Consider the following 13,659-nt stretch of genomic DNA (forward strand, 5'->3'; position numbering starts at 1 on the left):
CGTGGGTTGTTTAGGAGGGGGAGAGGGGGGTCTTATAGAATGGAGGGGAGGTCGAATCCCCCTCGGATTCGACTTCTCCTTCGGTGATTTGGGTGGAAGAAGACTCCCGCTGGGAGTCTTCTTCGTTCCATTTTTTTTTTGTATGGGCTTTGGGCTTGGTCCAGGACTCAAATGGGCCGGGTGTTACATTCTTCCCCCTTTCAAATAATTTCATCCTCAAAATTAAATTATATCGTTCGAGATACATATTTCAAAGTATACATTGTTCATGTCATTCTCAAGCTTTTAATTATCTGCCTTACATAATATTTGTTTCATAAGATTTTGATATAATAAAATTATGTGAGGTCTCAAACTCATTCTCTTCATATTGATTTTTTTTTTTTGAAGAACAGTAACATTTTGATCTTGTATTAAAATAGTATAGTTATTTATCTAATACATTCCACTCAAAGTTCATAATTATTTTAGACTGCCTATAATAGAAAAATAAATAAAGGCCAAACATCGGGCACTCTTCACAATCATCAATTTCTTTCTTCTTTTGACCTTCCAACAAATTTAATAGATAGACTTTCATCTTAAGAAAATCTCAATCTTCTATGTCAGTTCTAGTAACAATATTAAATTAAAAAAATATGAGATCTGTGTCAAGATATTCTAGGTTTGGACTAATAACAGAACTATCAAGCTGTAAACTTGAGATGTCTAGAGTTCTTCTTGACATTATCTACAATAAAATAACCTACTGATAAAAATTATCTAGCTATGATCGGATTAGATCAAGATCTGTAGCATCCTTTCATTATCAATAAAATCCTTCCTTATTTACAACTAATGTATTCCATAATATCTTTTGAATCAAAGGATTAATATTTCTAATCGATTTAAACCACCATGCTTTTACTGCGCACTCTGATCCAAACTTCAAATTTCTCATAAAACTTAGAGCAAAATTTTAAGTTTCTTTGTCTTTACTATCTATTGGGCATAGCACATTAAAATTAAATCTTGATCCACTTCTTATGTTTGAAATCATTGTATAAACTTCATCACTCCTCAAAAATCCAATATATCTAAAATTAATTAGAGTTAACCTTAGATTTACCTTACAATCATTTAGATAATTTTTAAATCAATCTTTTTTATTTAAAATAATTAATTCTAACTTGACAAACTAGAAGAACTCAAGCCAACATCTTTGTAAGTAGAATCAACTTGATTATTCTTGTAGAACTCTCTTCATCATAACTCTTAATATTAATCGATAAATCCATACAAAATCTTATCCCTTGTATAAGTCATTCAAAATTTAACACTAGCAAGATATCTTAGTTTAATTCAGAAATCCAAACTTTGACTTGAATAATTAATACATTTCACTATCTTCAACAATCATAAAAAAAATTAAAAAATTTAATTCAAAGATGATAATACGAATTATTAAAGATTTCATCATAACGTATATATCATATTCTAACAAAACCAATTTTCTTATTCAATTTATCAAAATTCCTTAGATCCACTTAGAAAAGTAACTTTTGACTTGAAATTCAATGCAACTTGAAAGATCAAAAGATTTACATCCAAATATGATATTTTGAATAACCAAAAATTTCACCAAGATGTGTATCTCATATTCTCATAATAAAATTCAAGTATATTTTTCATCTAAAATTGAGTTTCATATATGATCTCTTATGGGTTTAATACTCAAAAATATTTCTCTCTTATATGATACAATTTCTTCTTAGACCATACCCTAATTAACTTTCTTTTGATAAGTCTAAAATTTATAATACTCGGATAATTATCATCGAAATTAAAAAAAATATCATGATCTTCAATCATATAAGTTTAACATTCCAAAATCATCTAGTATACTCAATATAACTTATCAATACCTTGCACTTCATTCCAGGATCAACTCTTCTCATACTTAAGTCAACCTTACTAATTGAAATCCAAGATATAACTCATCAATTTTATTATAGACATCATATACCACTTATGTATAAATTTTATCATAATATCTATTAATTCAAAATTCAATTACTGAATCATTTCTTTTATGTCTATCATGTTCTTCATGATCATAGTCTAAAGTCACTATCTTGAATAACTATAACCTTAAGATCAAATACCTTAAGTTATATTCTTTAGTGATCATAACCTAAACTCTAATATCATTCTATCACATTCTTAATGATTATAACCTTAAACTTTGATATTATCTATCATACTTTATTGATTATAATTCTAGAGTTTTGGTATCACTTATATGACAATCTCTAGTGACCTTAAACCTGGGCTCTAGTACTGTTCTATCATATTCTAATCACTTGTATCATTATCTTCAAATGAACGTAACCTAAGCTCTAAACTCAGATATCACTCTATCACATCCTATTGATCTTACATAAAGTTTTGATATCACTTCATAATCTCTAGTGATCTTAAACCTAAGCTCTGATATTATTCTATCATATCCTAATCACTTATATCATAATTTCTAATGATCATAACCTATGCTCTGATACCATTCTGTCATATTCAAATCACTTACATTATAATCCTTAGTGATCATAACCTAAGCTCTGATCTTACTCTGTAATATTCTAATCAGTTATATCATAATCCCTAATGATCATAACCTATGCTCTAATACCATTCTATCACGCTCCGAACCCAACACTCGGGTCGGATACGTGATGACTACACACTCCTTAGAGCAAGCCCTAAAGAATATGCAAGGCTAAAATAAATCATTACAACCTTAACATCCATAACAATTAATTTCAACAATAATTCGTAAAACCTTGCATAATTACATATTAAATTTTTTCAATCCTCTGATCAGGTACTATGACACTCTATCTATCCATCTGCTCATCCGTAAGTCCAAGCCATAGTCAATCATAAACATCCTGTAACTCTGAGAAGAAAAAGAAAGATGAAGAGGTGTGAGCTTTACAGCCCAGTAAGAATTTTCATATCACACTGATATAGTAATATAGTCTGAAAATAAGGATAAGCAATAAAATATAAAATCTCATGTTCAATGTCCAGAATAATGTAAACATCCATAAATTTTCTATCTTCTTAAAATAGATGCATCATCATATGTTAACAGGTGAAACACTTTTGTTCAATAATTATTTCATGTCTTATTTTTCATTTTTCTTTTCATAATCACATGATTTTTAATCTTTTCTTTTTTACTCTAGACTAACCAAGTCTATACCTCAGTCATCATCCGAATCAACTTCCACTTAAAAGCCTTTCAAGGCTGTCCCAGGATGAGCTCCTGATCGGCTGTCCCACGTATGAAAATCCGTGAGAGACTGTCCCAAGCATAAGCTCCTGACGGACTGTCCCAAATATGAGCTCCTGGCCAGCTGATCCATCTGTAAGCCAGTGGAGACTGTCCCAGGCATAAGCTCCTGACGGGCTGTCCCAAGCATAAGCTCCTGGTGGGCTGTCGTAGGCATAAGCTCCTAGCCGGCTGATCTACATAACAAGGCTAGTCCAAACCATATCTCTCTTTTTTATTTAATCATTATATGTTGATTTCATCAAATCAATTTCGACTTACATTATGATCAATTTAGATATGTTATATCCATATAATCATGCCATCAATCTCTGATACATATATATTGACATAACATACTCATGCTCAAAATCAAATAACAGTATCTCAGATATAATAAATTTATCGATCTCAAATCCGACGATGCAAAATCAATGACGCAAGATCAACGGTAAAATAGCATATATAATAGTGATCATGTACATGGATTCTTACCTTTACCGGTGACTGATCCAAGAATAGAAATCAATGTTCTTCTTTGATTTATGAATTTTGAAAATAAGATATTCCACTCGACATCTTATGCAAACAATCGTATCTCTTTATGATCCTGATCAAATATAAAAATTATATATGAAGAAATTACCGATAATTGATCCTAATTACACAAATCCAGGACCTCTCCTAGGATTAACCAAAATTAGAATTCATCTAAGTATCTGGACCTTCCATTGGTCCATAAGACTTCTAGAGAGAGAAAATCTATGAAGAGAGAAAAAAATTCTAGAGAGCGAAAATTTTAGAGAGAGAAAGTAGAGAGAGAAAGTGGAGAGAGAATCTTCATACCTTCTAAATGAGATAATCATGATCGAGATCATTAGAGGTCCTATCATGATGACTTAATATGAATTAACCATGATTGATGTTATCAATTTCGAATATAAATCGGATCGAGATCTAATCTACTGCACGAATTTCAGAGCAATCTCTGATCATCATATTTTTATCTCAAGTTTATCCTAGAGTCCGTGATGCAGTTAGAGAGAGAAAGAGAAAGATTTTAGAAAGATAAAATTCATAAAGAGAGAGAAAGGCTTAGAGAGAGAAAATAAAGAAAGAATCTAGAGAGAGAAGATGGAGAGAGAAGGTAGAGAGAGGAAAGAGAGAGAAAGGAGAGAGAGGAGAGAGAAAAAATTCTCTCTTTTCTTCTTCTTTTTTTTTCTTTTTTTTTCTCTTTTTCTTTTTCTCTTCTTTCTTCTTCTTCCCACAGCCCTCTCTTGGGCCGAGCAGGGGAAGACCAACGAGGTCCTCCCCCCAGTGGCCCGTGCTTCGATGAGGTGGGTGGCGTCCGGTCGACGGTAACGGAGCAAGGCCGGGTGATAGCAAAGTTCGATCGGCGAAGTTTTTTTTTTTAATTTCTCGAAAAACAGGAGATTCGTCCCCTTTCTTCATGATTTCCGACCATTGGCAGGTCGCCGATGGCCAAGCACTCAAGGAAAGAGAGAGAGAGATGAGGGTTCGATCTCAGGGATGAGACACCACAACCGACGACGTCGGTGGCCGAAAAAGAGAGGAAAAGGTTCCAGCCGAAACAAGCAAAACAAGGTTCATCCTTTTCATGAATTTTCTGGCGAGCTCGACGGCCGGCGAGAGTGCACCGTACTGTGGAAAGGAGGGAAAGAAAGAGGAGAAGGGCTTACCTCAAGTTTCAGTAGCATCGTCGGCTCCAATTTCTGGCGAGCACGAGTACGAGAGGTCACGGCTTCAACGGAAGAAATCAAGGGGAAATGAGAGGGAGGATGGCCGGTGATCATCGTGGATTGTTTAGGAAGGGGAGAGGAGGGTCTCATAGAGTGGAGGGGAGGTTGAATCTCCCTCGGATTCGACTTCTCCTCCGGTGATTTGGGTGGAAAAAAACTCCCGCTGAGTGTCTTCTTCGTTCCTTTTTTTTTTTTTTTTTTATGGGTTTTGGGCTTTTGGACTTGGTCGAGGGCTCAAATGGGCCGGGTGTTACACCCTTCAAATATAAAATCTCTAACAAAAGAAGGGCGATGAAACCTGTTTGCTTGCGGTAAATCTAACACTCATGTGTGGGCTACATGACCATAATTTTCCATACTACTTTGAGCTGGTCCCAAGTTTGTGAAACAATTAAATACATGCATATCCCAATGACGCAAAAGTGTCCATGCCCAGGCTTATCGTAGCTCCTAATTTCCATCAATCTCTCTCAGCTCAAGTAAGAAAACCTCGCAACCTCTCAAGAAGTTGCACCCCTTGTTTCAGACAAATTGAAAGAAAGAAACATGGCTAGTCATTCTCCAACACCACATGTCCCATCCAGAATGACATCACGTATATCCATTGCACGGGCCTAATATATAGGAAACCATGTGAATTCAAAGGATGGGTATTTCTGGAGCAATCCATTCAAGTGTGCAGGGATGGGCCATCAAGGAGAAGATAAAGTCTTGTTACAACTTAAATGCATGGAATGAGAGACGAGAGGTCACTCATGGGGGACAATTAACTAGTTCGGCCAACGGACACGATAAGTACTTGGACCTCACCTTGGTTTGTAGCCAATCTGGCGAACCTCAAATTTATTCTCTCAGAGAGGTAATAGTTGATGAATTCATGGTTCACTTCACGTGTGAATGTCCGTAGGCCTTTGGGCAGGGTGAGAAGGCTATCCATAATAAGGTATTACACATAAGGGGTAGATGAGCGCATGTAGTCATGCAATATAAGGATGATATCGTTTTTGTACTTAGGTGAAGGCAAATTAAAGAGTACTTGCCAAACAAGAATGAACGAATGGCCAAAGATAGGTCTTTGATACCATGCTTTCATTTCAAAATGAATTTTTAGTTGTCTTAGGTTGTTTAAGATACCGCTATGAATTAATGGTCAAAGAAGCACCTTTTCTTTTTAAATTCTCGAGTCAAGTCAGTTTGTCGTTGAGCCAATGAAGTACCCAACAAAATTATCCAACATCAACTTAGTCTCAAGAAGACAGGTTGCTTTATTAGATATCAAAGTAAAGCATAATCTAAAGTGAAAAGAACTATAATTGTATAATTAATGGGTAAAGCCAAGAGTTAACAATAACATTTAATAAAATGAAAGAAAGGCTCTAATGTATAATAGACAGGACTTTAGCATTTAAAAGGTAATCATAGAAACAATAACAAAACCAGACTTTTTTTTTTTTTTTTGTATCAGTAGAATTTCTTATTTTCAGATGAAATGCCCAGAAGGAATAAAAAATTATAGTGGAGAATGCCATAATAGCAAAAAGTCATTGAAATTTATATCTTATATATTAAAATAATTTATTTTATTATTAATTAATGGTAGGAAGAACGATCGAAAGAAGAGAAATCAATTAGTTATTCATTAAAGTTAATTTGATCCAATGACTAGGCTCAGACAACGATATGCAGCCTGGAAAACAATACTTAATTTATTTTCACCAATCTATATTGAGGCTCGTTCAAGACTTACCTACTCAATAGAACGTGACCGCTTCGGTTACACCCTCAATTTATTGACACTGATAATATTAACTAGAACACCGTTGGACGAGACTATTTGGATAGAGATGCAGACAACAATCAGTTTCATTTCCTCCATTACCGGAAGGTATATGACTGCTAAAAACTTCTCAACCTTAGGCTTATGACAAAAAAAAAAAAAAAAATGAATGAATTAATATTGAATAGCTAAAGGAAAAATGGAAGATCAGTTGATTCATTCTAGGCAACGGTACTGATGCTTTAAAATTCATAAGTATGGAGAACACATTTGGAACTCTGACGTATTCTACAGGCTCAAAGATGTTGTTTATCTGATGAATGAGAGAAGCAAACATTCAAAATATGGAACGACAGTGAACCTAATGATATCACAGTCATTCCCGATATTCCTTATCTAGCTATGGGATTTAAAACAATAAATAAACAGCAATGATATATGAGAGATACATGTACACTTTGGCCATATGCATTTGGAAATTGTTGCATTCCTGTTCGTAAAGAATGGAAGGCCACCCCAGTGTGGACAATTTTATTAAACAATATTGGAAGAGATGGACTCTAATGGAAACCAAAGAAAATTATTTGAGGAATTTTAAGAAAAGAATAATTGTTCGGTATGACTAAATCATCCATTACATATAACTTAATGATCACTGACAGTTGAAATTACAGAAAATAATCTTATAAGTAACTAAGTTACTAAAACAATAATCTGAACTTGCATCTGCTAACATGCTTTGATTATAAAGTAATTAATGAATATTTCCTTTTGAAATAGAATGATGCTAATCAAGCAAAACCAATTACTATTTTGTTATATCTAGTTGGTTTGAGGTACAAATAGAAAATGGAGGTTAGGAGGTTTGTATTATATGATCAAAAGTGCTTCAATAAACGATCTCTCGTATCAATATAAGGCTTACAGAAACCAAAAAATCCTCAAATTGAAGAAAGCCAAGTTATAAAAAATAAGTCACAAAAATTTTTGAAACAAAAATTCGACAGATTATATGCCAGAAAGCAAATACTTTTGCAATCTGAACTCATCACCAACAAGTCTGTATGATTAGAAACACAGAAAATTTTATGATGCACGAATATGAGATTCAAGATTCTATATGATACAGGCCATGAAGGAATATTGGCATAGAAGGTACCACATCAAATCCAAGAACCATCTGTAATTAAGCCATAGATGACCAAAATTTTCCAAAAAATGATTAATGAATTACATTTACTAGCTTTAAGTACGAGAGATTACATTTACTTGGATAGTGTTGCTAACATTGCATTTGGTTGCTCGTGTCGCATGGGCTTCATGCCACTGTGTGCCCACGCCTTTTTCTAAATCATTATAATGCTTAAATTATAATCATGACGTCTATAACATCGAGGGTTAATTTCTTATGCACGTACAGGTCTTTCTTAGGGTGCATAAAGTCAGGTAAGTAGATTAATTGGACTCATTATATATACCTTTTTTCTGTCATAGTATATATACTTAAATATAAACAAGTGAGCTATTAATTTACAATAAACCATAACACGTCATCATGTTGAGACCACAGTTTTCATGAATTTGCTTCAATTAGGTATTCCAGGTGAGAAAAGAAAAGTGTCTTGATCATTTTTTGAGAATAATGATGGGAGCATGAGCAATCAGAAAATGTATCCAAAATCATTAGATGTAAAGCTTTCAATTCGGAATCCAAATAGCTGGGGACTGAAATAGCAAATTGCTTAGATAATGAACGATATCGATCAAAATTAACAAGATGGTGGCTTATTCTAGTTTATTAAGAAGGTAGTGGCTTCAAGTAAGGCGATTGAGTCAGCATTTCTGAGATTCAGTAGTGTATCTTCTTAGATTGTTAAATTGCAGTTACTAGAGTTCACCAGGATCTATTCTCAATCAATCTATCTAGAACGGTGAAGTTGATATGAATTTGAGTTATGCAAGCTTCCGATTAGTTTCTTCTAATCCTAAGTATGATATCATCATGACTTATTTTTCATATTTGGTAATCTCTTTTCACATAAATGGCATGGCATTGCTTCTTACATTACTGTGGATCTTTCTAATGTGGGGCTTCTCAGCCCTTTTGTGTAGGATTAGCTTTTCTTGCATTACGATGTATGTTTTTCTCTGTTCTCCCTGCAATTTTATGGATTGAGAGCTAAGCCATATTTTTGGTGTCATGTCACAGCTAACTTTGGGAAAATAAATTGAAACAGATGATGATGCCATTCAACAAAAAAGACAGAGCTCATTTCTAGGTAGACGGAGCTGAATGCATTCCATTTGATCAGATGTGATGTTGAACAGTTAAAATCAGACTTTCCAGCATGGCATTAACATGACACACCCAACTTCAAATGCAATGGATAAAACATGAAAACAATTTACCACTCTATGGTTCAAGAAATTTGAACTACAATGAAGATAAGGATGATCAATATTTTGAATTAGAAGGAAAACCCAATGGCAAATAGTCAATGTAAAAAAACACTAAGCACAGTGCACAATACACTCATTCACTCTACAAATTTGCGTCGATGAAGCCAAATTTCACTTTTGCTGAAAACTGTCTTTTTTTTTTTTTTTTTTTTTTTGTAACGTTGATGAAGTTCCATACATGAACAAGTATTTTTTTTCAGTAACAAATTCCACCAACAATATATATATGCACCTTAAAATGTTCCAAATAGTTAGAACTAGTGAAGAATAAAGCAGGCAGGTGACCTTAAAATGTTCCAAATAGTTAGAACTAGTGAAGAATAAAGCAGGCAGGTGTAGGTGTGACCCATCTACACAGTTTTGATGGATTTTCATTATAATGTAATAAGTTGAGTGACTGATACTCCAAGAAAGCCAATGATCTGCAAACTGTTTATACCAGACTGATCTGTCTTCTTGGTGAAATGAAGACAAGGATGCTGATGCGCATGATTGGAACAAACCACAGGAGATGTTCTTAAAAAGTTGAATTCGGTACAATATTAACTTTTTATTTTTTGGGCGGTATTAACTATTAGGTTTTCACAAACCATCCAAGTCACAACTGGTATTTGGTAAAGCCAGTCCTTGAAGAAATTGGATTGTGTTATAGGCAATATAGTCCAGCAAATTCACCCAAATTCCAAAATTATTATAAATATAAAAGCAACCAATTGGATGCGAATGCAAGCGAACAAGAGTATGAACGTGAAAGAACAAGAACTGAGGCCACTTGATACCAAATCTATGAAAAACAAGGAGTTGGCTACGGTACAATAGTGTGTGAAACAAGAAAGACCAAGTCCTACTTGCATCAAGATAGAATTAGTTTGTCAAAGATGCAAATGGCTTGAGTCACGTTAAGTCTTTTCCAGGAATATCTCACCCTAACGTTTTGGCTTCATCCTATTCTCGCCGAGTTGTTACATTTACCAATCTACCTCGCTCCAATAAATTAAAGAAATGAGCAAGAAACAGATGCCACACTTAACTTCTTTCTACTACCCCCAAAAGAAAAGGAAAGAAAAAGTAACCAACCAAACTACAAAGAATTACTTCTTGTTCTAAGTTGTTGTATCACATGTTAACAATTGCACTCATTCACAGAGAAAACGAGCATCTGTTCCTATTCATTCTCTTAATAAAATGGCTGATGGGATGCAGAAGGTTTTCCTTCCTTGGTTCTTCTCTTTTTTCTTTCTTTCTTTTTTTGGAAAGACAGATGGTTGCCCATCATCTTTATTGAGAAATGAAACTGATACATCTATCCACGGGTAAAGGATGAGGAAACAGAAGCAACCAATTGCAGGAAGATTAAGAGTGGGTTAAGGATGGGATGTGCATTAGGCCTTTGTTTCTTGAGGAAGAGGGCACATAAAAGAGTCGGCCAGTCTATTTTCTATCGACCGGAACATTGCATCAGACATGAAAAACTCCAAGAGCTGTCAAATCTAATAAGCTATAGCTGGGTCTGGTCGTAGCAAAGAGGCCAAACGAAACAGCAATCATCAAAATCCCACCCCAGCCTCCATGTCTTCCAAATTGAAGCTCCAAGACTCCTCGAAATCCCAACCCTGTAAAAGTCCATGGAGATGAATCCAATAGCTTCATCACCTCTCCTCTCTTCCATTCATCTCTGGCTACAAAACCGACTCCTTAAAAAAAAAAAAATATATATATATATATAAAACCAAACTCTCCTGGTCTAGCTATGAAACCATCAAAGAAAAATAACATACTCTAAATGATAAGAGTAGAATAAAGAGAAAGAAGAAGAAAAGAATAGGACATTCAATTGAAACTTGCACAAAAATATAGACAGAAAAAAAAAAAAAAGGCGACATTGCATTGGAATCGTCTAATTCTACAGTAGTACATGGATAGTTTACAAAATAGCACATGCAATGACATCGACACAAGCATTAAACAAACAAACAGAAATAATAATAATAATAATAATAATAGTAAAAGGAAACAAAGAAGCATAAACATTTTTCCCTTTTTATTGGCTCAACTATATATCGAGAGAGGAAGGAAGAGAGGGGGACTTATATTAGTAGGACGGTGGAGGACGAGGAGCCGCGGAAGCCCAAGCGCCGAACACCTCGTGTGGCATCTGGCCATTGGGCAGCAGATTCGGTGGCAGGTTATACAGCGCTGGCATTGACGACGGGTCCACCGCCGCCAACCCTCCAAACGATGACTGCTGCGACGCCGATCCGTGCCCCCCCGGGGGGCTTTGCTGCAGAGTTGCCATCCCCTCCGCTCCCCCGGGCGCGGCCACCTCTGCGGCCGCCGCCTCGGCCTCCTCGTCCCCCAGTGGCAGCCGCTCGTAGATGGCGTTGGTGAACGTGGCGGCGATTACCATCACCGGCCCCGATGCCACCAGCTCCCCCATCACCCTGCCCCCCACCACCTGCCCCTGCCCGCCGGCGAGGTACACGGTCAGCCCCGTGGCTCCCGGCGGCGATGGTGCCGGCAAGAAGGCCCCGGAGAGGGAGAGGATCTCGAAGCGGCCGTGGAGGGTGACGACGGCCCCCGGTGGGGCCGCAGGCTGGCGGAGAGTTACGTCAGTCACAACGCCGCTGCCGCTGAGAATGGAGACACCGCGCTGCCGCCGGCGAGCAAACACGGCGATGGCGTCCATGATGTCGGTCCCGCTAGCGATCTCCAGGACGTGGGAGCGGAGGGCATTCGGGCTCTCCCGGGTGATGATAATGGGCGGCTTCGGCTTGTTCTTGGATCCGGGAGGGCGGCCGCGGGGGCGGCGGCCGGAGGCACCTCCGCCTGCGGATCCGGCCTCAGCGACATCGAAACCATTGTCTGGGGACTGGTCGTCGGCGTTGGCTTCGTCGTCGTTGGGGTGGTTGTTGCTGCCGCTGCTGTTGGTGGTGGTGGGGTTGATGTCTTGGTCCGGCCGATGAGGACTGAGGTGGGAGTTGGTGAAGTTGCGGAGGTGGAGAGGAGAGGCCGAGGTCGGAGAGGTGATGACCGGGTCGACACCTCCCATGGCCACGCTGCCGGCCCACCACCGGTTCGCCAGCTTTTCTTCTTCGAGTATTAGCTCAATAGACCAACTAAGACAAGGGAACCTATACTAAGTTTCTCGTCTTTTATAGCTTGCCGTTTCTACTACTCCCTTATTAAATTTATTCATCTACCGCAGGATCCAGATAACAATTTATTCTCTACTCTTCACTTCCATTTTCTTCCATATTCCTTGACTTCCTGCTGGTAGTCCTTGATGAAAGAAACTGAAGAGTTATGGGTCCAAGAACAAAACATCTCATTAATTTCAAAATTTGAGCTTCCCTTAGAATTTCCTCCTCTTCCTTACAACTCTTCCCTTGAAGGGATCAAAGCCAACTGACTTGCTTTCCTCGCTTTTTACCAGATCTCCCAAAATATATATTTCAAAACAACAGAAAGAGAGCTGGAGAGGATTAATATTAAACTATATTTCCATGGGACACCGGAAAGTCGTTTATATGAATTGAATTAGGCAACCAAAACCACACTAGTTGCACCCTCTGTAAGGATCCTAGAACATAAGCAAGTAAGAATCGTAGATCAGACTAGTTCTAAGACGCACCTTCTAAACCATAGAGATGCACCGATTTCATAGACTACGAGATCTGTAGTTTGAAGACTTGGTGTCTCAGCTTTCTTTCATAAATAAACCTGTGAAGACTCTGGCTGTGCTCTTTATTTATCTCGGCTTTCTGACTCCACGGCTCACGGCAAGTATAGGATACCCCCGCCGCCCCAGGCTGCCGCTGCTTCTACTTCTGCGGTGGCTTATCAGAAGCTATGCTTCTTTCTTTCCAGATCCATCCTTCATCGGAGGGGAAAAAAAAAGGGGAGAGGACCATCGTACTTATCCAGTTATCCAGCTATTCCCTCTTCTTGCTCTCTCTTGTAACATGCTATCCCTGGGGTAATGCATTATTACTCTTTCCTTAGATCGATTACTCTTCTTTTGGATTATGATATATTCCCTCAAATACCCCCCCTGTTTGGTTTGTTAGCCTGGTATGGGATCTTGAGTTAATAAAGGTTTGGGCTTGTTTGGGTCGACATCGAGAGGTGGGGAAGGGGCGGGGGAGGTTGAGAGGTGATGTGGGGTAACGTGCGCATGAGGAAGTGGGTGGGGAGTGGGAACACGTCACTGTCTCCAGTCCCGACACAGCATCGAATGCCAAGATCGGAGGGGAGAGGGCATCAATAAAAAGGGAGGCCCACTCCTCTAAAAGAAGAACCGCCCATCTCCGATTTAGGACAAAATCCATAATCACCGTTTTTCTAACCCA

At 37.5% G+C, this 13,659-nt stretch overlaps 1 protein-coding gene across 1 annotated transcript; it reads right to left on the reverse strand.

The window, feature by feature from the left end:
• Positions 1-11,164: 11,164 nt before the first annotated feature.
• Positions 11,165-13,369, reverse strand: LOC105034370 (AT-hook motif nuclear-localized protein 20). Its single transcript, XM_010909503.4, has one exon. It carries the CDS (start codon positions 12,357-12,359, stop codon positions 11,403-11,405), a length of 957 nt encoding a protein of 318 aa, XP_010907805.1. The 5' UTR covers positions 12,360-13,369; the 3' UTR covers positions 11,165-11,402.
• Between the last annotated feature and the right edge of the window lie 290 nt (positions 13,370-13,659).

The sequence above is a fragment of the Elaeis guineensis genome, chromosome 10 (assembly GCF_000442705.2).
Source record: "Elaeis guineensis isolate ETL-2024a chromosome 10, EG11, whole genome shotgun sequence".
Classification (NCBI taxonomy): Eukaryota; Viridiplantae; Streptophyta; class Magnoliopsida; order Arecales; family Arecaceae; genus Elaeis; species Elaeis guineensis.